At 41.9% G+C, this 25,130-nt stretch overlaps 1 protein-coding gene across 12 annotated transcripts in view; it reads right to left on the reverse strand.

Annotated features, from left to right (window-relative positions):
- BRSK2 (BR serine/threonine kinase 2) overlaps positions 1 to 25,130 on the reverse strand; it is a 318,935-nt gene that overhangs the window by 77,174 nt on the left and 216,631 nt on the right. For all 12 annotated transcript variants that reach the window (XM_032690784.1, XM_032690781.1, XM_032690782.1 and 9 more), the window contains exons 4-5: positions 18,008 to 18,148; positions 7,784 to 7,900 (exon numbers count right to left, since the gene is read on the reverse strand). In XM_032690784.1, the coding sequence (XP_032546675.1) occupies positions 7,784 to 7,900; positions 18,008 to 18,148 (258 nt within the window). The remainder of the gene's footprint in view (positions 1 to 7,783; positions 7,901 to 18,007; positions 18,149 to 25,130) is intronic.

The following is a 25,130-nucleotide window of genomic DNA, read 5'->3' on the forward strand; positions in this document are numbered from 1 at the left end:
GTTTTTCTTATGCATGAAGTTACCTTGATACAGGAGGTTGTACAGTTGCACTGAAGTCCTCCCCCATCTAGCTGTTTTTGCTGTTGCTCAATGCTAGATTCCTTCTTTCCCCCTGTTAATCATCATCTCCAAGCTGGCTTTCAGGGGCAGAATTTACCACAAGAGTAAAAGGCTGTCTGTGCCTTCCCCCATGCTGAGCAGCAAAGGGTTGAGATGAAGGGGAACACCAGAGGAGTAGCAATATAGATAAAGGAAATTCAAGAGTGGGACACTGGCATTCCAAGTAGAGAAAGCGACAGCCATAGATTCCACAGAAGAGAAAGACGGAGAGACTGACGAAACAGTTCCAGTAGCAGGGGGTAAAGGCTGCAGTGAAGGCAGTAGCTGTAGGTAAGGCTGTAATTAAGGTAGTTAAGGCTGAGTGCTATTTTCCCATTAAAGCTTCAACTCAGTCATTTAGCTTTACATTAGAAAACTCAGCATCTAGCCCTCAGCCTTTTTACAGCTGTTTACTCCCCAAGTGCAATTACATTTTGGGGAATCTGGAAATCAGTTCATTAATTAATGCATCAGTTCAAATTATTAAGACTTGGAACCTTTAAGAGATTGTAATTTAAAAAATCAACCAGACCTTTGCATTAAAAGGGCATAAAGATCGCTAAGTTAAGTATCCAAAAGTTAAGAACTGCTGAAATAAAGGCTGAAGAGGTTATACTGTACTCTGCATGTAAGTCAGGTGGATGTTTTGCTGTGCCCAACGCCTCTGTTTTACTTCTGGACAAAGCTGGAAATGTGAGGGAACAAGGACAAGCTTGCAAGAATTGCAGCTAATTGACATACTGGAGAATCAAACTCCGTCCCTGCAACAGAGTCCTTCTGTGAAAGAAAACGAACAGGTGCCTTAAACTGAGATGCTCACAGGTTATTATGACTTCCAGGTTCCCCACTTTTCAGAATCACAGTGCTACACATCTGAAATTTGATTTACAGTATTTATAAGCACGTGGAGCAGCAGCTGCAGTCAGTAGGTGCTCTGATCTCCAAGTAAAGGACTGTTATCAAGCACTAAGTATTCTGAGATACTGGGCCCCAGAGTATCCAACTGTACACTCAAAACTGGTTGACGATTTGAGTTTCATTTTGAAGAATCATGGGTCCTCATATAAATAGAGATAACCAGATCTATGTGGCAAACATAATATGAAAACAGTATAATTAATATTTGCAAACCTAGAGACACTGTCATGAAATCCTACCTAGCATTCATAGCAAGGTTTGAATACAGTGAGCAGAAGTTATACATGGATCCATAAATGAGTGATGAAGAAAACCCAAACATTAGACAGCTGTTTACTCAAAAAAACATACCATCCAATCATCAAATGAGGCAAAGACCTGTTAGAAAAAACCTGTACAAACTTGTAATTAATGGGTATATCCTAATGTGCACTGGTTAAGTTAATGTTATACTGCCAGCTGAAGAAAAGTACATATTAAATTTTCAGGGATTGATTTTGAAGACTTAAATCTCTTTTAACACACCTTGGGATATATTATAGGTGAGGCTGGTACCAATGATTACTAATCAGGTTGTCTGATATTTCCCTTGGTAATCCTCATTTTCAATTCCTTACCATTTACTATCAATTTAACAACAATTTTCCTTGTTTTTCATCTGTCTCAGACTGGTTTCATGTTTCTGTGTACCTGCATGTTGTGTATGGGCTGAAGCATTTCCACTATCAAATTTAAATTAAACATTTCCTTCATATAAAAAATAAATTCCAGTATCCACGACTGCAAAGGGAAAATCTGAGTAATTATTTGCATTCTCTAGAAAAATTTATTCAAACTGCCTCAAGAAAACTGAATTTGGCATTTACTAGCAGAAATGCTCTAGAGGATCAGGATCAAAATTCTACCTGCACTGGTAACACTTCACAGAATACTTTTTTTATCTGAAACTGATACTGTGAGCTGCTCTGGCTGGGTTTATCACAAGGTACCAAACTTTAAAACAGAGTGTAAAACTAGCGAAGTAGATCTAGAACTGACAGCAACTGACTGGAACAACCAGGTAAGGGAAACTAGAGCTGGAACCTAGTGAAAAAGAGAAAAAGAGCACAATATGGAGTAGAAATGACTGGGAGAAGTCAGCAAGACTACAGTACAAATCAAGAAAGAGATGGGAATGGAGTGCTGAGAATGCAAGCTCTTGATGAAATGGGGTAAAAAGTACTAATTCTGGCAATTCCGAATTCAAGAGCTTAAATTTGCAACCCTACTAATAACTGGATGTAGGACACTTTCATACATTTTAGACATATGTACACATTTATTATAAGGGGTAAAGAATATCTGCAGCATCATGTCTTGTCATTAAAATCAGAAATGGTGCTTGGACACTGAGGTGTGCTGCTCCCCCGAATTATCTGCTCACCACAGGTGCACTGATACACCAAATACAGATGTGAGGGAAGCAGGAGCTAGATGATCTCTGCTAGCATTTCTAACAAACACACAGTGCATTGGTTGTTACAAATACCATGAGCTCAAAAAGAGACAGTAATCAGTCCTAATGAGTATACGTGGGGTTGTTTTTGATAGATTCAGGCAATCTGTGGGTCAGCAAAGTGTTGCCAGGAATTGCTAGGGAGAGCTAGGAGCAGAAGAATTGACTGTGCTGCAGTTGGAAGTTGCTGTTCTCCTCCATTACGCCACCAGCAGCTGCAAGGCTTTCCCCTCACTCAAAATAAAATCATAGTCAGCATCGCTCTTCCCACATGCACTTGGCTTTCTGAATCAGGCCAAGGTTTTCTTTGGAGACACCAAGATGGGGTAACTGTTGTACACAGTCAGCTAACTGGGGGGCTGTCAACAGTAGTGTCAGCCCGACTGCCTCTGCAGAGGTCGGGTCTGGTGCTGGGGTGAACTACCTTTACAAGCCAGCTCTGTCCTAGCTCTTGGTTGGGATAGAGAGACTGGGAGACAGGTAGTACAGAGACCAGCACTGCTGCAGGTTCTCTGTCACCCAGCGGTTTTCACCCATCTCCATCCAGTAGTGTTTTGAAGCTGTAAAGAGTGAAATTGAGAGAACTGAAGAGATGGCAAAAACTTCCTTTGCTAGGCTTCTGTAAATGGTGAACTAGGAAGGATCTTTACAAACTTTGTAAATTTGTAATGCAACAGTATCCTCTTTCAATCCTTCATTTTAGCCATAAGCCCTCAGTTCAAAAAAAAGGAACATTATCTAGGGAATGCACCAACCCTTCCTACTTTTCCAAGACTCCTACAGAAATCACCACATTTTATGTTCAGAGCAACTTAGTCACTTCAATGATTTACTAAGAGGGAGAACTGAAGCAGGGAAAGGTAATGCATCTTGTCCTAGACCACTGTGAATGCCTTCAGCAGAAACAGAAATCAAGCTCAAATAACCTCGGTCCCAGTCCTGAGGTTTAACCATAAAGCACTCACTCTTCTTGCCTAGTGACAATTCAGGGTGGATTGCACAACATCTACTACTCCGAAACACTACGAGGCAGCACACTGGAAGAATTGCTGTGAAAGAGACAGGGGAGTCTCTGCATTGCCACTGCCTGAATGGGAAAAGAGGGAGAAGAACCGAAGAGATCTAAAATAATAGAAGCAGTAGCCCATCACATCTTTCTCTTCCTTCCTTGTCTGCTGCTAGCTGACAGGCCTTCCCTGCTCCTGAAGGAATGCAGACTCACTGTGTTACTTGGGCATTTCAAGGACCATCTCTCCATAAGACTGCCTTGCTGTGCAATTTCTGCCATAAGCAGAATAAGTCCTGCAGACCCTACACACATCTCCCTTTCCCCTTGAGGGTCGAAATTTGAAACGATGGCTTATTCCTTTGTGCTGTGTATATGCAGGATTTTCTCAATATACATTTCCAGTAATGGGGATTCATTACAATCAAGGCCCAATGAGCAGTCCGTTTAGTGAGAAATTATGTCAGTGAAACAGCAAGTCCATCCTTACCTCTCTCTCCTATACAAACACAACTGGATTGAACTAGTATGGTTTTCTCCAGGTCATCATCAGTGCTATAGGAAACCATGCAGACCTAAGGACTAACTCCCAGAAAACAGTGACTCAGGTATGCAATACATCATACTTCAGGCTACATGAGGTTACTCTTCGTGAGGCCAGCCAAGGCTCTGTGGTGACCTGAAGACTACCCAAACTTTGGACTGAACTTAGCAGTTCACTCCTGACAGCAAAGAATTTTTGATTGCTGTCTAATCGCTCTGCTGAACTGACAAAGTTAGCTGTAGCACATGGCTCAACCCCATCTGAGCCTCCCACTCTGACTGACAGAAATACCTGGAGACTCCTTGCGTGACTTTCAACGGAAACGTTACAGTTTCATCTCATTATCAGTGTTCACAGTACAGATAAAGCCATTCTCCAAATTAACTTCTGGGTGCATGGAGGAGCATCTCATTACAGCTCAGTATCTCAGCCATGTTTCAGTCTATTTTGTTCCTTTTCACGCTGGTTGAAAGCACCAACTACAAGGGTAGGTAAAACTGTTGCCTTGAAAATCTCTAAGGTTGGTTACTGTGTGTGCTCCAAAGGAAAGGGAGTCTTAACTGGATTACCTTTCTCTGTGAACAGTGTGGCATATTGTTATATATTCCTTCCTTCCTTTCTCCCTCCCTTCACCCCCCAAACCAGAGAGATCACAAGACACCAGTATCAGCCATGCTGGGCTCCATGCCAGGAGAATTAATGAAGTGGTGTAATAGCTCACACGGAGGCCTAGTGATTGGCAACACACTTAAAATGCATCTGCAAGGCAGGAGATCATAGCGTTGCTGCTGTGTTCTGTTTATTACAGGCACATCTCTTCCGTTCCATTGATTTCTTTATTAGCACATTTTAAGGCCACAATGTGGGGGCTGGATCTGCTTGAAGAATGGAGGTTTGAATTCCAGCACAGCTTATGGGAAGGAAGTCTCCCTTTGAGACTCCAGATCTGTATGACAGAGCTCGGTGCTAAAAAGAACAGGAACCCTACCGAGAGGTTCCCAAGGAGTTTGAAAAATCCTACAGGGCAACTGAGACTGGGTTGGGAAAGGGAACAATTTTATCTAAAGAGGATAGAGGCTTTGTGGTAACTGCAGGTAGGACTTCATTCTAGAGCCTCATCTAACCTGACCTTTAATGTTTCCATAGACAGGGCACCCACCACCGCTCTGGGAAACCTGTTTCAGTATTTTACAACCCTCAATGAAAAAAAACTTCTTCCTTATATCTAAACTGTAGTGACACTCTTGTAGTTCAAAACCTTCATCCTATCACAACAGGTCCTGCTAAAAAGCCTGTCCCCATCTTTTTTATAGGACAGCTCCCTTCCAGTATTGAAAGGTGGCAACAAGGTCTCCCTGGAGCCTTCTCTTCTCCAGGCTGAACAACCCCAACTCTCTGTCTGTCCTCATAGGAGAAGTGTTACAGTCCTTCAATCATCTTTGTGGCCTCCTCCAGAGCTGCTCTAACAGGTTGACATCCTTCTTGTGCTGAGGACCCTGCAAAGCTGGATCCAGTGCTCCAGGTGGCGTCCCACCAGTGCAGAGTAGAGGGGCAGCATCACCTCCCTCGACCTGCTGGCTATGATTCTTTTGATGCAGCCCAGGGCAGGGTTGGCTTTCTGGGCTGCAAGTGCACATTGCTGGGTCATGTCCAGCCTTTCATCCATCAGTACCTCCAAGTCCTTCTCAGCAGGACTGCTCTGAATTCCTTCATCTCCCAGCCTGTATTGAAGATACTGGGTGTTTCCCTGATCCAAGTGTGGGACTTTGTGAGCCTTGCCATCACAGTTCCTTGTTTTTCATCTGTGCTGCTAAGAGCTCAAATCTTGATTAGACATGGACAGGAAAAAGTGGGTGGGTCCCATCAACCAGCATTCTATCATACCATGAACTTCATATAACTTTGCTATCCATTATTCATGACTTGGAAAGCAGGGCCATATGGCCTAGGACTGAGAGGCAGTGGCTGGGCTGTAGAGGGAACCCCAATGGTTCCATGTCTACCCCAAACTGCCTTGGCCTAGAGCACAGACTGAAAAAGCATGGACTGTAATTAGCTGAGGATAGGGCTGAAGTCATCAGATTCAGACTACCAAAGACCAAAAAGAGTCATAGAATCAGCCAGGTTGGAAAGGACCTCTGAGATCATCAAGTCCAACCCTTGATCCACTACCACTATGGTTACTAGACCATGGCACTAAGTGCCACATCCAGTCTCATCTTAAAAACCTCCAGGGATGGAGGATCCACCACTTCCCTGGGCAGCCCACTCCAATGCCTGATTACCTTCTCTGTAAAGAATTTCTTCCTAATATCCAACCTAAACCTCCCCTGCCAGAGCTTAAGACCATGCCCTCTTGTCTTACTAATAGCTGCCTGGGAGAAGAGACCAACCTCTACCTGGCTACAACCTCCTGTCAGAGAGTTGTAGAGAGTGATGAGGTCTCCTGTGAGCCTCCTCTTCTCCAGGCTAAACAACTCCAGCTCCCTCAGCCTCTCATCATAAGACTTTCGCTCGAGTCCCTTCCCCAGCCTTGTTGCTCTTCTCTGGACCTGCTCCAGCACCTCAATATCCCTCCTGAACGGAGGGGCCCAGAACTTGACACAGTACTCCAGGTGTGGCCTCACCAGCACTGAGTATAGAGGAAGAATCACTTCCCTGGTCCTGCTGGCCACACTGTTCCTGATACAGGCCAGGATGCCATTGGCCTTCTTGGCCACCTGGACACACTGCTGGCTCATGTTCAGCTTCCTGTCAATAGTCAGTTTTGTATGGCAGGAAGTGGAAATCTGCTGGTACTGTCTAGTTGCTGAGCTTGCTGTTATAACAAATTCAGGCACAGCTAAAAGCTGACGTAGTGGTGCCAGGCTGCAGCAGCTCGATGCAGCTGCTGCCCTTGCTACAGTTCATTGCTGCAGCCCCTGCACAGACAACTGGACACCATGCCACAGCACTGGGAGGGGGTGGGACACAGTCCAGTGGTGCCCCTAGGGACAATGGTGATGAGACGGCCTTCCCCTGAAGAGCATGTCCTGTCCCTAGCCAGGCACTCAGGCTTTGCTCAGCTGTTGGGGCTTACTGCCAGCTCCCTTGGAAAGTCCTACAAAACTCTTGCTGGCAACTGAATTGCCACGGAAATGTCTTTAGATTGCCCCTGCAATATTCCTCCAAGCAGTCTCCTTTGTACATGTTATTCATGCCCTGCTTGTAATTGCAAAGGACCCTGCTTCCTCCCCCTCAATCCTGCATGTCAGCTGAAACAAAGCAGTGTGGAGCATGAACAGGAAGAGCTGCATGCAAGCAGTCAGTCTAATCAGGGCATGCAAGTTCCATTTAAGAACCTCTAGACTAATTTATTTTTTCACTCCCTAATATTTTCAAAGTCTCTTCTTACAATAGTAACACTACTGCTTTCAGTTACCAAAAACTACATGGCCAGTAAATGCAAACATATACCAGCACATGCAGATGAATCCAAACCTGAAAGCCTTAATTTTTATATCCATATATGACACCTACAGTGGCCTACTTTTCACTGTACAGCACTTAATCCCCCTTCTTTTAGCTATCTGATACACTACATGCATATGTAAACTTATTATCTTGCTGGGAAATACCAATGTAGTGTGTAGGTCTGCAGGTCTTTAGTGACCCTTACTATAGACAACTTCTGTGTCTGGAATCTATCACTCATTTTTGCAATATGCTTTGAGACACTCACCCACAACTGGTTTCTAACAAGCTGTCCCCAACCTGCAGTGATGCCATCCCGAAGTCTGCTATCCGAATATTGTTCTTTTCATCCAGCAGTAGGTTTTCTGGTTTTAAGTCCCTGTGGCTGTAAAGAGAGGATCAGAATGTGAGTTAAATTATCCACAACAGCTTTCCCACTCTGAAACTTGTTTTTTATCCAGAATAGCACCCAACCTGTTATATTTTAGTTGATTTAATTTTATTTCTTGTTCCACACAGGAGAACACACATATTCAAGATCCAATCTTTGCAGTATTCTAGACTGTATCCCAGATGCCCACTCCTGATGAACGCAATGCCTGCAGTGCCCTGACAGGAAATGAACATCTTCAACTTCCAGTGATACCAACATAGTATGAGGGAGAAATCGAGGGAAATAGGTGGGAGGAGAATTCCAGCTTGGATTTAGGGCTGATATACTCTGTAATATGCCAGCTCTTTAAGGTAGGAGGCAACACTATCAATATATTCTGTCAACAACATGAAACAAAATGTGTGATATCTAGAGAAAAAACATTATTGATGTAAATGCTACTGCAAAAAACCCTTATTGGGAGTTGTTTGCATAGGCATATGGCTTTGAAATAATTTTGGGTAATTAGTTTTGATGGAGAAACCCCTTCAACACAGCACTGCTTATAACCGAGGGTGTCAGCAGTGGGAAGGAAAAGAGAGGATTCCCTCCCTTCCATCAAAGCTCCATTCTCTTATTATTTGGCAACATGGGAAGAGTCAGGCAGCCACGATCTTCAGGATGGCTCTAAATCACAAGTATCATATACTGACTAATTTATTAATCTCCATTAGTCACAGTCAACACCACTGTGCTCCTATGTCTGCTTTTTAGTACTTGAGTGCTTTTGAACAACTATTACATTCACTTGATTTTATATCCAAAGATCTTGCACAAAATTTGTAACGACTTTGTTTTTTGTTTCTTTTTATTTGCAACTCTTGAAAAGTCACAGAGATGAGGGAAGCATTTTGGGCAGACCAAAGAAAAAGCTCTTTTCTTGCTTTTGCTTACAAGAAGGCAAAATCAGTCTTTGATGTCTTGCTAATAAAAGGCCCAAACAAGAGCACTTGAACAGGCAGAACAGGCCAGCTTTGCTGGCTAGTCAGAACACAAACCTGTGGGAAATGACGTGCAAGTGTCAGGCTACACTCATTTGCAACAATGATTCAGTAAAAGCAGTTACTCTGATCCAAAACAACTCAGCAAAAGAACCAGTGTCAGAATAGTCAAGTGACACCCATCATGGAAGGCAGCCTTATCTTCATTGCATTTCCTTTTCACTTTTAAAGATTCCTCTAGCACTCCTCAGGCATGCAAGTGTAATTCTACCTCTATACCAGTGTAAAGAAGGACAGTCACTACCCTCTCAGAGAAACATGAGCAGCATGACAATACCTTGGAAATTAGATCCTCTGATCTGCAGAGAAGTGTGGAATGATCAGTTAGAGACAACTTGTAAATAATGCAGGTCAGTTCTATGTAAAACCAGAGCACACTGTAATAGGACACCTGGGGACTGTAACAATTATTTCCAAAGGAGACTTCCAACAAAAGAGTGCACATTCAAAACAGTTACTGGTCATTTACCTTATCACTGAGACCTATGACTCCTTCCCCTCTCACTTTTCAAAATTTAGTCTCCAATCTTGTATAAATGTGATAAACCCTGCATGTTAAAATGGCCTTGTTAACCATGGGCGAACTATCCTGTAGATAATGGAGCATCATGATTCAGATTTGTGCATATTTTCAACTGAAAATCCCAAAGGTGCTTTATCAAATCTATCTTTCTCACAGAAATTCCAGCTTTGAGGTAATTGGAGATAGAAGATGTATTAGTTTTAAACTATCAAGATAGTCATAACTGGTTGACAAAAAATGCAGGAGATACGTGACAAGGAAAGGTTTCAGAGTCAGTGAATGAACAGCTAATGGTCAGGAAAAGAACCCCCGAATGCCATCATCAAGGACAGCAGTCCTGGACAAAGGTAAGATCATCAACATATTCCAAAGTTCAATATATTCCAGCTCCAGCAGTGAAATGGAGTGAAGAGCCCACAGTTCTAAGGCAAGCTAGGAAAGCTGGACACTAATGAGATAGTAATGCGTGATTTAAACTTTCCTCCAGCATACATCCTGGACAGTTCTCATCTTACAACTGCTTTCACTGATGGAGTACTGGGGAGACCTTATCCAACTGGGGCAATGTGCTGAATTTTCCCTGTTTGAGGACCAGAGGTTGTTTGATGCTATGAAACAAGAAATCTCCCCACAGTTCAAGCTCAGTGTGTCCCCTTCTATCATCCGTAGTTTTTCAGTGACTATAGTTATTTTTCAGTGTTGGCAACTGCTCCTGTCTGACTGCTGAACTGATACAGGCAATAGAAGTTGAGGGTGCTGCTGCCTGTGCCTGTTCCACTGTTTGAGCACTGCATGATCTGATATGATTCATATATATATATATATATATATTCAGTCCGTAGCAGGCATACTGCTGACATGTGACTTTTGTACCTAAAAACTGAATCTTTCGCTTGTCCTAAAATTGTGCAGCTTATTTAGAGAGAAGAGAGAAAACATGTAGGAATCACCAAGGTGGAGCACGACCTAAGCACAGGACATCCACAAGAGTTTCTCCAGGCATGGATGCATGCTCACAACAAAACATCTTATTTCAGGAAAACGGTGCAGCTTAAGGAAATGCAAAAAAGCTCCCCTTCCATGATTCAAAGCTTCCAGCCTTGGCAGATCTGCCACAGGCCCTGGCTGGAACACAACTTATGTGAATCTTGAACCAGCTCCATTCCCAAACCACTGAGAGACAGTGAAAGGGAAGGGATGATGCCTTTGGAAATGAGTACAATATTCACTAGTGGAAAGGAGTCTCCTTCTTCCCCTCTCATCCTGTCTTCCCATCAGCTGGGATCCACAACACAGTTTTAGGGAGAATCAAGTGGGAAAATGAGGTTCCTGTAGAGTGGCATACATATTATAGGGGTTTTTTTGAGAGCCATTCCAAGAAAGAGAGGAAAAAGGAGGTGCCACCATCCACATTCCAAACATGGAGTAAGCTTCACCTCACTGTGCTGCGGAAGGGTTTTCCATGAATGATGAGGCTACATGGGCTGATGGAGGTCTTTAAGGAGAGGTGCTGACCCACCTCCCAGCAAGCATTTTGAAAGCTTTACATTGAGATTGGGAGACTTGTGGTGGGATAGTATATGTGAAAAAAACCTGGAGTAGCAACAGACCTTAAGGTGCTTTCTTTTCCTCCAGACACTCATCAAAATAAAGCTAAAAAAATTATCAGCCCTTTGCTATAGAAATTATCACTTCACTGAGAAGAGAGGACAGACTGGACTCTGTTGAGAATCGTTACATTTATTGCTGCCTGGGCCCCAAAATACAAGAACTATCATATACAGCAGTTTTGTATCTCTCTGACCCTTCTCCACCCCTCTTTCAACACAGTCCCTAATGTCCAGTATGGATGGTTAGCATAGGAATTTCATGGCAGCCTGAGTATGTTTTTTGTATTTTGGCAGTACTGTTCTCAGAGATCAGGGTGCCAGTGGGATTAGACTACTTGCACATTCAAACACAAGAGAATTGCATGTCCCAATGAAAATTTTCTTCTAGCTGGAACATTTCTCTGATATCCATCTTTGGACCGCTTTGAATTTGCCAAGGAAGCATCCTGGGGATAGAAGTCAGGGCAAGAGTTTGCACCAGAGTGACAGAACCAGCATCACTGCCACTGGGAAAGAGACTTCCTCTCTGCATTTGCATTTCCCATCTTTGTATTGCCAGCTTTCCAAATGCCAAGGGGAAGGGAGAGGAACATATGGGAATAGGGAAGGCTTGTTATAATTTACCTAAGAGTCCAGCAGCCTGGACTGCCTAATGCATTCACATTTGAAAAGAATTCTCTTGTGCCAAAATGAAACAAAACAAAACAAAAATCCCACTGTATGTGGTAATTACTTGGCATTAATGGAACAGTGCAGAGTAAATGCATTTAATTTGGTCCCATTCCAGCTGATCTCTCTGGCTCTCCATGTCTTATATGACCGCATCAACTCCTCTCTCTGCAGGTGAACAGAAGACTCGTTACCCTTTTGTTGTTCTAAAGACTCTAAAGCTGTAGGAGCTTTATCACATGGCTGGAAAACCAGAAGAAAGTAGCTTCTTTACTGACAAACACAGTAAACTCTCCAATTGAGCCTTGCATATGCTGAGAAAGAATATGACTGAGAAATGCAGTACTGCAAAAGAAGTCAGTGTAAGCCTGATCCATAGTGGCCACAGACTCCCAGAGCTTCTCAACCAAGAAAAGAGCACAAGAAGTTGGCCTCAGGAGCAGGCATCCAGCAGGCTTCTGAAGGGAAAGTGAATGAAAGAAAGGGAGCCACTAAACAAGCCATGACAGGGGAAGCACCCGCTGTCAGACTCTCTGCAACATCCCCCTTTTAAAAGACACAACAAAGGCTTTACAATTTCCTTGCAGCATAAGATAGATACAGAGAGAGCTCTGAAAAAATTGTCCTATGGAAATGCACCATTCTTGGAGATGGTGCATGGAAAATGAAAGGCACATATATGCATTAACATGTTCCAGCTTCCCACTTACACACTGGTCATGCCTGCTTTCTAGTTACTGCCAGAGATGCTATTCAGACAGTTCCCACAGTTCCCTCTGTTGCCATTCTAGTCCATCCTCCTGCTCTGGGAATATCCCCGTACTGAATATCTGTACTGAAGCAACTGCAGTATATGTAAAAAACAGAAGTAAAACAGTCTGACTGTCACCTAGGGCTGGCAGAAGAATTTTAGTGTAAGGACAGACTCTAGATTTTGGATTCAGAGGAGCTATGTCACCTGGTATGAGATGATGAACTAAGCCATTATTTTGAAGTGATTTTTGAGCTGAAATGTTCGTATTGGTTTCTATGACAACTCATTGTAGGTCACAGATTTCTAACCCAAGAAACCTCTTAATTGGAGTAGTTGCAGGTCATTTGTACTAATCAAATTGGTGGTTACTTCGCAAATGCTTTTCTTACTGACCCCAAACTCCCAGTAGGGCCAGACCACAGAATAATTGTTCTGCACTATGCCTCTTAAAGTGCCTGATGTGATGCAGATAATTTATCAGTAACAGTTAATAGTATGAGAAGCATTATTTTAAATTTCATGAACAGAAAAAGCCTTTAATCTTATTTTCTCCTGCTTCTGCAAATCAGATCCAAACACGTAACTTGTATCGACCTACAGAAGACTCTTTGTTTACAGCCATGGTTGCTATGCTCAAATTTAGTAAGTTTTCACAGAATTCTGCAGAGCAAGTAAATATAACTATAGCTAAGAAAGGGACAACATCTATAAACATATCAGGAATCCTGGGGAAGGATTTGTATGCATAAAACATTGCTTGCTTTCTTAACAATTATTTTAATTAATCTATTAAAATGTATTGTTTCTCCCTACCAACCTCTCCTCAAAACATATAGTCATGCCTTTCAAAGCCAGAACAACTGGTCAGGTCTGATCACTACTGCTGTACTTGCCAGAGAATCTTACCTGGCTATGCTCACAATAAGACTATGCTATTTTTGAGTCTCCAGTGGCTTATATAAAGAAGTAAACTTACAAAAATACATGTTCTCTGACTTTAGCTGAGCTGGTAACTTTGCCTTTGGCACTGCAGCTGCTACACTTGATGGGTTTTCTCCAGTTTCCTGTACAAGGGTTATCTGAAAATTCCTCACTGCTTTACAGTGAGTCTTGATCACAGATCTGAAACTCCTGGATTCAGGTAATGATTGGTGAATATCAGCTCTCAACAGGGGAAAAACGTACCCCTCTCACTTCTGATAGCCTGAAAGAGAACTTGAAAACCTAAAGACTCAAGGACCAGAAAAAAATCCAAAACAGCAACCAACCTTATTAAATTCCACAATTTCTAGACCAATTTCACATTTGGAGGCCTTGAGTCATGATTTCAAGGTGTCCAACTGCTGCAGTATTCAGCATTTGACAGAACCTCCCTGCAGAACACCACAGCAGGCTCCTTATGAAGTAAGGCAGAGCAGGAGTCATGAGTAGGGTGGCACTATCTGACAGAACATGGCACCTGGCATTCTTCAGCTTTCTCTGTTTCTCAGAGACACCCCAGATTTGTCCCTAAAAGGATGCTTTCCTTACTGACAGTGCTCTGCAGGAATATACCAGAGATTTTGGCACTACTGCTGTGAATGTGTTATTTTATGAGGAGCCTTTCCCCCTCTGCACTGAGGGGAAGAACACAAGGCAAAGTCAAACAAAGCTCTTATTCATTGCCTCAGCCCTTTAAGTCACACACCCCCATGCCTACGCATGCACACACAGACACACTTCAGCAAGAGCCTTCCTTGTGTGTGCTCGAACAAGCACAGCCCCAGGCAATGAAAGGAGAAAGGGCCCTCATAATTGTCATTTATCAATATTCATAAAGAACCTGCCTTAACCCCTCTTGTGTATGCTCAGGGAAAAAACCAAAACCACAAAATGAAACGCAACCAAAATAAAAATAAAATGAAATAATCATCTCACTGCTCATTACCGCAGGGGATTTCCTCTCAATGTCACCACTGCCCTGCGCAGTAATTGGCATTATCTGTTATCTCTGAAGCCATAATAAGGTTTGCCACGGGGCATTTTCTGTAATCATATTTTTATTTGTCAGCTTGTGAGATGCAGACACCGAATATGAGCCCGACCAAAGCCGGAGCCCAGGGCCGGGAGGATGCGCGGCGCCAATCCCCGCTCCCGCCGGTGATGTCACGCCCAGCCAATGCGGCTCCCGCCAGCCCTCCCTCCGCTCCCACCCGCGGCTGCCGCTGCAGCATCCCCAACACCGACATCAAAGAGGCTCTTCCCGAGGAAACCAAGGATTTGTGACCTACCCCAATACGTGCTCCCACATTGTTTCCGACAGAAAATACAGTCGGCACTGAATTAGCCGAGAGCTCTCCCACAGTATGGAGGCAGGACGTTCAAAAGGGACTATTGATTTGGGGCACCCAGCAGAGGTATCTTAAGGGCCCTGAATTCAGGAAAGTGGACACCCAGTATTAGGTGAATGGCAGCTTAGGAAAAAAACCAATCATCATCACTTCTGTCCAAAGAAAACTTCCCAGGCTTGGATGGTCTTAAACTGATGTCTGAGGAACCTCAGGTTCCTCTGCCATTTCTTGCACTGTTGCCGAGTGCTTCTGCTCCAGGCACTGCAGCGCAGCGCAGAGCCCTCAGAGCAAGCACAGAGGGAGAGCTGAAGTAGAAGCAATAATGCTGCATCACTGAGCTAACTGCTTGGCTTGCCAGTTCAGGCAAAGCAGCAAGGTAACACGGGATCCCACGAGATACCTCTGCATGGTGCTGTCAGTTTGCTGCACAGTTGCCTGTGGGTCCCTAGCCTGGCACAGTGCTATGTACACACAGAAGCCCTCAGAGGACCCTACAGTGGGTTATCTATAAGCATTCTCCCATGGACAACCTATATCATAAAAACCCCATAAGTGACTGCACCACAGAGTGAGATACATCAAATATTCTCCCATTGTTTCCAGTAAATAGAATAAGAACAGAAAGCACATACATTTTTAAAACAACACACAAACAGACTCAAGCTCTACACCTATTCTACTTCCTTTTCTCAGCTGCTTGTTTGAAAACACCTCTCAGACAGAGGCTATCTCTCCACACAGGAGCAGCAAAAGCCTTTTACTGATGGGAGGATTGGGGAATCCTTCCTGAATCTTTGGTTCAGGAATCCTGGTGCATCAATGCATTTTGAGCAGTGAATGCTGACTGTGGTTACATACTCCTGTGAAAGTAAGCCACAGGTATTTCAGAGTGTTTTGGGAGGTACAGGAAGAAGATGGGACAATGATATGGGGCTGGGATAGCAGACCATCAATCTATTCTGCCAGTACGTCAGAAGCACACACATTTAGCCATTAACCAAAGCAGAAGCCTTCATTTTTCAACGTGGTCATAACTGGATAACCTGGCTGATGAGATGATTTGTCATTTCACTGCCCCACGACAGGACAAGGTCAGGCTTCGTTGCTTAGGAAAGCACATTAACTTTTATACTCACACACATGCACACATATGTATTTATGCATGCTCTGATTTTCTGATAACTGTCTAGAATACAACACAGAATCTAATATAACACAGACCACACGAGTCTCAGAGTGACCTGGAGGGAGAGCTTATGATTTACTGCTAACTTATTCAGAACTAGATGCTAGTCAAGTGGGAGATAGCAAGGAGACAGGGGATTTACTTATTAGCAAGACTACTGCCCACAATCCAATATGTTTAACAGAAGAAAATGGATTCCTCAAGAGAGAAAGGCACTCTGCCTTGAAGATTTCACATATTGCTAAACCTGCAGAGATGCTTGCCTGTCTGTCTGACATGAGACTCACCATGATCCTCACTCAGTTTATAAAAGTCTCCCAGATCAAGAAGTATCCATCATAAGCCCAAAGGACTAGCATGTATGTGCATATATGCATTTTTTAGTACAAACTATCCCAACGGAGATTCAGATTTCTCCAGAATATTCATTTGGAAGAGTAAACAATTTCTCTTCAGTTGTACTTAAACATTTTCGAGTCTTCTTGGATTGGATTTCTAAGTATTAAGCCAACTAGGAAACAGAAACATGTACGTATGCAATCCACCAATGGTTACACCGCCCAGTGTACATAAAAAATAACAGCTCTGCAACCTACCAAGGTTGTATGCTGGTTCTAAAACGGTCAGGATGACTCAGTGCAGTTGATTAGCAGGGAGGAAAAATTGTGGAATTCATAGAATAAAACTGATCAGACATCTCTGCCAATAGAGTAAATTTAGATCTTCTAGTTAGGGCACGCAAGCTGCTCTTGGCCTTTTTGGGAATTTCTCTGACTATTGTAACCCTGACTGTACCAGGTAGACATTGTCCTCAGGACCGTCTCACCCAGATCTACCACCTCTGAACTGTCTCTTCTGCTAACAGTACATTTTTCTCAATATATCCTCAAGAAAGGCTCTTCTTTCCATTTAGAAATATGCTTTCTTTCTGATTACTATTTCCTGTTGAAATGAGTCAGAGATGATGGGGGAGGGCTAAAAAAGCAAGTTAAATATTTAAGCATCCATTTTTGCCGTAGCCTTTTATGCTGGGGCCATCTGGTTTGTGAGTTTTCAGCACAGAACTGGGGGTACAGAAAATCCCTGTAAGGCTGCTGAAAGTAACCACACAGTGATTATGCAAATCCAGCTACTGCAATATCTATCTGTGGCCCTTGGCCTCCTGGAGTGGGGGCTCTATGGCTGGTTGTGGCTATGGAGAAGCAGCCACGCAGACATAATGTAGATGTTCTCCCTCAGCCAATCTAAATGCAAGGAGATGCATTTATGAGAGCAAGGAGCAGGCAGTTATGGGTCAGCAGCTATACAGAAACTCTTGTGCTCAGATTGATTACAACAACTTGATTTCAGTATAATTTAAATTACCTAAACTTGCTGGAGATGAAGGAGAAATTGGTGCAATTTAAAACACCACCTGATATCACAGGTTAAACCACACCCGATGGTTAAATAATATGATGGAATTAGAAAGTATAAGAAAATTCTTCCCTACTGGAAAGGAAATTAAAGGCAATGGTGACTCAAATGCCCAAAAGGGACTCAGTGAAGGTTGCCAAAAGCCAGCAGGCTTTAAAAAAATGAAGGAAGCCGTAAAATGACTGCTGTATTTGCAATCGTCCCAGGATTCTTCAGGGATTCATTTTGATATAGTGTATATAATCTTAATTATTAGTAAGTGCCCCAAAAATTATGGAAATGAAACTGTTTTTCTTTGGTAGTTTTTGTTTTTCTGTTTAAAGCATTACCTGTGAATGAATTCTCCTCCAGTGAAAAATGACAGACAATCTTCTCGATCAAAAGTCTATTTGTGACTGGTACATTGTCTCATAGATGGTCAAGAATTAAAAAATACATCAGTATTTTACCCAATGCTTTTAGAGCTTTACAACATCAGTAATTTATCAGAAAGTAAAAATATCAAGGTAAGATCCCTTTATTATGTGATTTTATGTAACAGGTAACTCCTGTGGAAATGGTTGCACTCACCATATTGAATGACTATGGCAGAAGTCTAAAGCAGAGATGATTTGTCGGAAGAACTTCCTGGCTTCTTTTGGTGTCAATCTTCCCTTTTTTACGAGATAGTCGAAGAGCTCCCCACCTGACACATGTTCTAGCACCAAATACCTAGAAAATAACAAAGCCAGGATTTTGTAAGTACGTGATCATATCAACCTCTTCACAGTCACACAGTTGTACACAAACACTTCTATTCATGGTCAAGGAGATCAATGCTTCGACATAGTGGTCAAGGAGAACACTTCCAGAAATAACAGCGGAGGAGAATCAGAATTTTAAAATCAGGAGTGATTAGTATTTTTAACAGGGGTCCTGCAAACTTCAGACCTGACACTGTTGGACTCAGCATCTAATATCATAATGAGAGAGAATCAAGAAGCAAAAAGTTACTCAAAAGACCAGAGGGGAAGAAGAGAATAATCAGGAATAAGGTTCCACAGTAGCTCTTCATGTTACGGTGGAGTAAGACTGTGTACCAGGAAGCCTCAGGTCCTTTAACCAAGCTGACAGTTCTTTCATAAAACAGCTGTAGCAAAGCTTCACTCAGAAAGAATCAGACAGATGTCAACAAATTAGAGCGAATTAAAAAAAAAGTGAACCATGTAAATTATGGAAAAAAAAAACCCCAACATGTGTGCAGCCTACATAAAAGATTCAGATTTTGCTGCTGAACACCAGTTATTTGCTGGAGTAGCTTCCTGTCCTTGCAACTCACATGTGAAAAATGTGACACTGAGTGAATAAATGCGGCAAAAAGGGGGTCTAAGAGCGATAGAGGAAATTCCAGGCCTCATATTGTACTCCTGGCAGTCATAGAGCAAAAAGTAAAACCTTCTGCAAGGAAAGAACTTGCCATAGGTGGACCATCTTGTTGTAAGTTGGGGAAATGAAAGGCAGCCAAGCAGAGGAAAACAGTATAAATCTCTGGAAATGTTGCCGAATAGTCGGAATAAAACAGTTTTTCCAGGACAGTGGCAGGAACGCCATCAACAGAACCACTTAAAAACAAACCAGATATAATACTGACTAAGAAAGAGGATTGCTTGAAATCTCCATAAACTTTTTCCATCTCCATTATGATTTTGGGGCCTAGTGGCTCCTTGCTTTTTTTGCTTCGCACATGCTATTTTAATACAGAACGAAGAAATTAGAGTGAGATAATTTACCCAGAATCTGAAATAACAAGTACAAACATCAGTGTAAAGCATCAATGTAAAGGTGAACAGTGGATTCACACCTTTGGCAATTTGTTTGCAAGACATCACCAGAAAACTTGCAAACAAGAATTAGTTATTTTTCCAAGTTTTGAATGCACTGCTCAGTCCCTGCCTCCCAACAGCACAGCAGACCAGGCTGAACTGTACGTGCACTATGATCCATCAATCCTGCTTTACAGTAGGATAGTTTTACTACCAGCATTAATCCACTTCGTCAAATTTGAGTGGACAATGAAAAATAATTAATCCAGAATACTGTCTTTTCTGTACCTCAAGCAGCATAACCTCCAAGGAAATTTCTGAATTTGAAATGGAAAGTGAAGAAGACTGTTATCAATTTGGAGTCTTAATTATTACTGTTTTCAACGCTTCCAAAAAGATAGGACAGAAGAAGGACTAAAAGCAGTTCTGAGGAAAGTAAAACTGCCTTAATGATAATGGCATTAGCCTTGAAGTTGTAAAAGTGGAACCTGAGCTCCTGGTTAATCATCAGCTCCTGAGCAACTTCCGTGTGTCAGTTCTCACCTAATATATGGAGAAAGCACTTCCCTGACTTACAGAAATGCAGCGAAGTCTGCAGTAAGACAGACATTAATACTGTCTTCCAGTTAAATATGTACTAAAAAAGCACAAAAAGTGGACAACAAAATGAAATTATAAACTTTAGGGAATTTTTTATTTTTTGCATTTTTTATCAAAATAGAAACATTTACAAGAAATATGGTAATACTGAATTTTCCCCCTTTCATTAAAATGAGTAAAAAAAGAAAAATCTTAACTTGAAAATCACATTTGGAATATGTGGCTTATCTTCTCTCAAAGACAGATGAGTAGTTACTAGACTGTCTGCTGAGTACACTTGGTAACTTGGAGATCACTGCGTATTCACATTACATTTTTTGAGTAAGTCATTGAAATGCTCAGAAGAAAGCTGATGTGCAAGTAACCAGAGGCACTGGGGTATCCACATGGTCAAGTCCCAGTCCTTGCTGTCTAAGCCTTGGCTAGGAGACAATCTGATAAGAGGGTTTGCTATATAATTCATTCTCTGTCTCACATTAGAGACAGATGTGGCTAACTATCCAATATGGCAGACTGAAGCCTGGCACAGAATCAATCCTAAGATTCCTCTTGACAGCTCCCTCTCTCACTGTGCCCAGCAGAAGCTGGATACCAGCAGTGCATCTTGCCCCCAAAATTCAAATTGCTAGCTGCTTTCCTTTTCTGGGAGGTATATTACAAAGATGATTGCAGTTACAGGTATATAGAACACCCTCCACACTGCTTTCAAATGTGCAGTTTTGGAAAATTACAGACCCAGCATTCCTGTCACCCACAGCAGGAACTGCAAAGCAATTTATTTTCATCAACTTCATCTTATTAAAAACACTCAACAAAAATGCACTGACACGTTGTATGAAAAATAAAACAAATTGAAAGACAGGGAGCATTTACAAGGTTATTCATTTTTTGCTTGCCACCTAGAAGCACTAGATATAATAATGGAAATGAACAGGGGAGAGCATTTGAAAAAGATTTGTACCTATGACAACTCAAGGGACATGGAGAAGCACAGCGACAATGTATTCTGATCTGACAAAGCCCCCAACGTGACATGAGTGAGAAGGATGACAAACACATTCCCCAGCGGCTGAGTGCAAGATATAAATGCTGCAGGAATCACTCCACAAGTGCTACGTGGCTATGTTGCAGCTAGGATTCCTGAGTTCAGATTTGCAGCTGGTCACCCGCCAACCCTGTTCCCCCTAGTATGACATGGGTTTTTTAGGATAGCCCCCAACTAGGAGATTTTCCGTTAAACAAGGGCATAATTCAGCACCTGCCTCCATCTCTGTGCAAGCCAATGTTCTGCTGGCACAATTCATGGCACAGTAGTAGTACACTTGTTATTTCCAAACAGGCCAGCAAGAGGGGTTTAAACATTTCCAAGTGTTGCACCGGTTCTAACTATCACTGCACAGCTTACACAAACCCCACTAAGTGTTGTATATCTGTATCTATCCATCTGTGTATGTGTGAGTGTGCCTAAGTGACTCCACAGAAGAAGAGAATAAACACTCTGAAAAGCCAAACAGAAAAAGCAAGGGAAAGAAAGAACATTATTCCAGAGGCTGGAAAATAAGGCATACAGACACTACATTTTTCCTGAATCCATGGCACAGAAAAGAATCCAGATCTCCTGAGCTCACATCAGTGTCTAAAATCCTTTACTTTAGCAAAGTGCTATAGGATTGGAAGTATGTCAATGCCAGCTCTTGGAGGATCTAGGAGAAGGTAAATAACACGTAGTCTCTAGGGGTGAAAAACACTAAGAAGCATTTTCCCAAGTTTCCTTTCCCTTTTATCTTCCCCAGATATGACAGGTTCTCATTTCACTACAGTACTACTTTTCCCATTTATTCTAAGCAAGCAAGCAAATTCTAAAAATCCTGGAACAGTAACCAGAACTACTCTCCTATTACATTTAGAGATGAAAAGCAACTTACTGGTGAATGAAGCTTTTTTTTTTTTTTTTAATCCTCTCTATGTAAGATTGACAGCATCAGTCCTCCCATTGTGAAAACATAAGAAAACCCACTCTGTAAGAGCCATTGCAAGGCGGTTTAAGGAAAGGAAAGACCCAGCCTCTGGCTGGCAGCATGCACACTACGTGCTGGGATAATACAGAGAGGACCTATATTAGGACAAATGATGCTGTAAAAGCACTTAGGTCTCACATGTTGGATGCTCTGGACACACACCAGCTCTTCTAATCCTTGCATTTCACATGAGAGAAGCAAGTATTAACAAGCATTAACCTCCTGTTCTTTACTGATAGGGAACTGTGAAGCAAAGTGACTTGTCCGGGGTTACAGTCGCCCAGTACCAGAGCTGAGATTAGCAGCTGTGGTCCCTTATGCCTTCTACTCCATGCTGTACCCACCACCAATTTCCCCTCTGCTTGCTACGATCCTGGAAAAGCCAGAAAACATCAGGGTTCTGCAACTCAAAATCAAACCAAGTGCATGCTAAAAATAAATTCTCGATTACGTTTCCTCACTAGATATATTCTTTATGAGGTCGCAAATATTTTCACAGGCCACAGTTTGCTTTCATAAAGACACCAAGGTCCACATCCTGTATTAGTATCTTATGTCCCTGCTACAAGCCAATACATGAAACTAAAAATCTCCGATTAAGTTTCAAAGCCTGAAGGAGACAAGACTTTGGTCTTTAAAAACAAAGAAGCTGAATACTAAATACAAGAATAATTTTGTTGATTGGAGAGGAACAGAGAGGTTGCATCCAGCAGCATTCTATCCATTCCCTTCATCATTTCTCCATCTGCATCCCATCATTACCACCTCCTCAATTCAGAAAGATTCTGAATTCCTAACCTCAAATGACCCACTACATATCATATCAGAGATATGCACACAGCTTATAAAACCAAGTTTAGAATAATCCTAGGCTCTTTTCTTTCTTTTTAGTTCATTCCATTTACTCTTTCAGAAACCAAAACAGCAAAGAAGGCTTTTAGGGTGGGTGTTAACTTTGACTCAGGCTTTCTTCAGGTCCCTAAACCTTGGCTGTACTGGTATCTTTCATATGTTTTCTTTATTATAAGATAAGGGTTTTCCTATCCATCCAGATAGATAAACTTTCATGTCTAATTTTAGCTAGATATCTTGTATCTGAATTAATTAATCATTATATCTTTGATAAACACATTCTGGCTTCACTTTTGGTGATTCAAAATAGATATCAGACCATCACAGAAATATTTTCTTAGCCACTTTGACCAGTCCTTCCATGCCTCCATCATCCTCATTTTTTTATACTTCATCTAACATGAACTAGCTTCCTTCATTTCTTGTAGCCCCTTCTGTAAGCAATTTAGAATCTCTTCCTTGGCCTTTGTGGTTGAGTTCTGTCCCTGACCAGCCTTCAAAGCCAAGTTCTATCATCCACTTCTTAAATATCCAGGCAAAAAATTCTGTGCTCTCATAACATTCCCTCTACACTTGGAAGAGGATCACTGTTAATGACAGAGCTACATCATTGTTTTTCTTCAGCTCCTTCCTGAAGACTGTTCTATGCTGTGATGTTTGACAGCAGCTTGGACTTCCCCTTCAAAACAGCTGATTTGTGTTTTGGATTGTAAGCTGGATTTGTCCCATTCTTGTCCAGTGCCAGCACAGCAAGGACTTCTCAATGAGCAGTACTGTTGCTCTACACTATTACGAAGACATCACTTAAAACAGCAAAAAAGACACTTCTTGTTATTATTTCTCCTTTCCACCTGGTGGACTATGCTACAACTTGTTAAAAGGTACCTTTTCCCAAGCCCTAGGGAGCTTTAAAGAATAAGTCACAGAGCCCTCACTGAGGCAAGGCAGCTACATGCTACCTACAAATCAGGACTGTAACTAAAGGAACGGGCTGGCTCTGAGCAATGCCTGGAAAAATGCTGTTAAAGAAAGACTAACTGGCACAGAGAACACCAGGACCATGCACTACCAGATATTCCTGGTAAAATAACAAACACCCCAGATCTGTAAAGAATGAAAAGCTGTCTCTTAGCCATTAGCAAAAATGGTGTTAAATACTAAAATTCTTGCCAGATGGATTGCCTGAAGCAGCCCATCACTGTGTGGGTAAGCAGCTCTTGTTTTCTCAGGACAATTTACAAGACATTCACAGTTACAACAATTAGGTCCTCTGGGGTAATACAAATGTATTTATTATTATAAAAATGTTAAATGGAGAGAGATCTCTAGATGAAAGCTCATGTTGAAACACAAACTATTTCAGGTAAGCATTATAAATACAAAAAGACAGACTACCAAGAAACATTCTCTGATGCTCTAGGAATGGTAGCCAATTCACAGAGCTTCTTGTTTTGGTCAGGCAAGAGAAGGTTTATTTATCAGTGCTTGCAATTAGGGGTGTAGTGGGGAACCAGTTAATAGTTTATTTTTTATTAAATGGTGTGACATTTACATATAATGCACAACCTTGCTTAAACCTAAACAAGTAGGTTCTTCTTCATAAGTCTGAATGTACCACTGGGTACCATCACGCACCACTGGGTGATGTCCTAGAACTCTTACAGTGCCAGAATTAGATTAGATATTCATTTGGCACTAGCTAGTTTTTAAGATGCACAACTTCAGGTGTGCACTCCAGCAAGATGTAAAACCCAGATGCAGTTATACAGAAAGACACACACAAATGCATAAAAAACACCGGCGGAATCTCTGTTTGCTTCCTCTGCACTCAAGAGTTTAGCATTTTGTGACGCCTATGGGTAGGACATACGATAAAATGATCATGCCTGCCGAGAAGCTCACTACATTTCAAAGCTCTGGTGCATCAGCAAGGGATCTATTGGAAATAGCAGACTGACAAAGAAAAGCTTCTAGAAGAAAAAAAAAACGGGTAATTCCTCTTCCATGCTACCACCCTACTTGCAAAATGTCCTTCCATACATATATATATGACTGAACATAAGCGTAACACAGAAGAGGTTAAAAGTTGCCCAGCCCAGGCTGACACGCTCTGTAGTTCTTTGACAGCTTTTTCTCTGCACTGTTTTCTATTGATTAAATAACCTCTATCAGATATTAAGCCCCTTGTTATTGGCACAGTCTATAAATTATTCAGAAGTTATATAAATTCTTATGGCGGGCATGAATTTTTAAACCCTAATTTGGCACTGGGCCACAAGCTCTCTATTTTTTTATTTTTTTTCCTTGCCTGCAAGAAAATGTGGGTGCATTATATTTCTTTTTTTCTAAAAGACAATTTTAACTCTAGTTTCCATGTTTGAATGGAGATTATATTTGATTGCTCATTACATTTGGACATGA

The sequence above is a fragment of the Chiroxiphia lanceolata genome, chromosome 6 (genome assembly GCF_009829145.1).
Source record: "Chiroxiphia lanceolata isolate bChiLan1 chromosome 6, bChiLan1.pri, whole genome shotgun sequence".
In the NCBI taxonomy this organism is placed as follows: domain Eukaryota; kingdom Metazoa; phylum Chordata; class Aves; order Passeriformes; family Pipridae; genus Chiroxiphia; species Chiroxiphia lanceolata.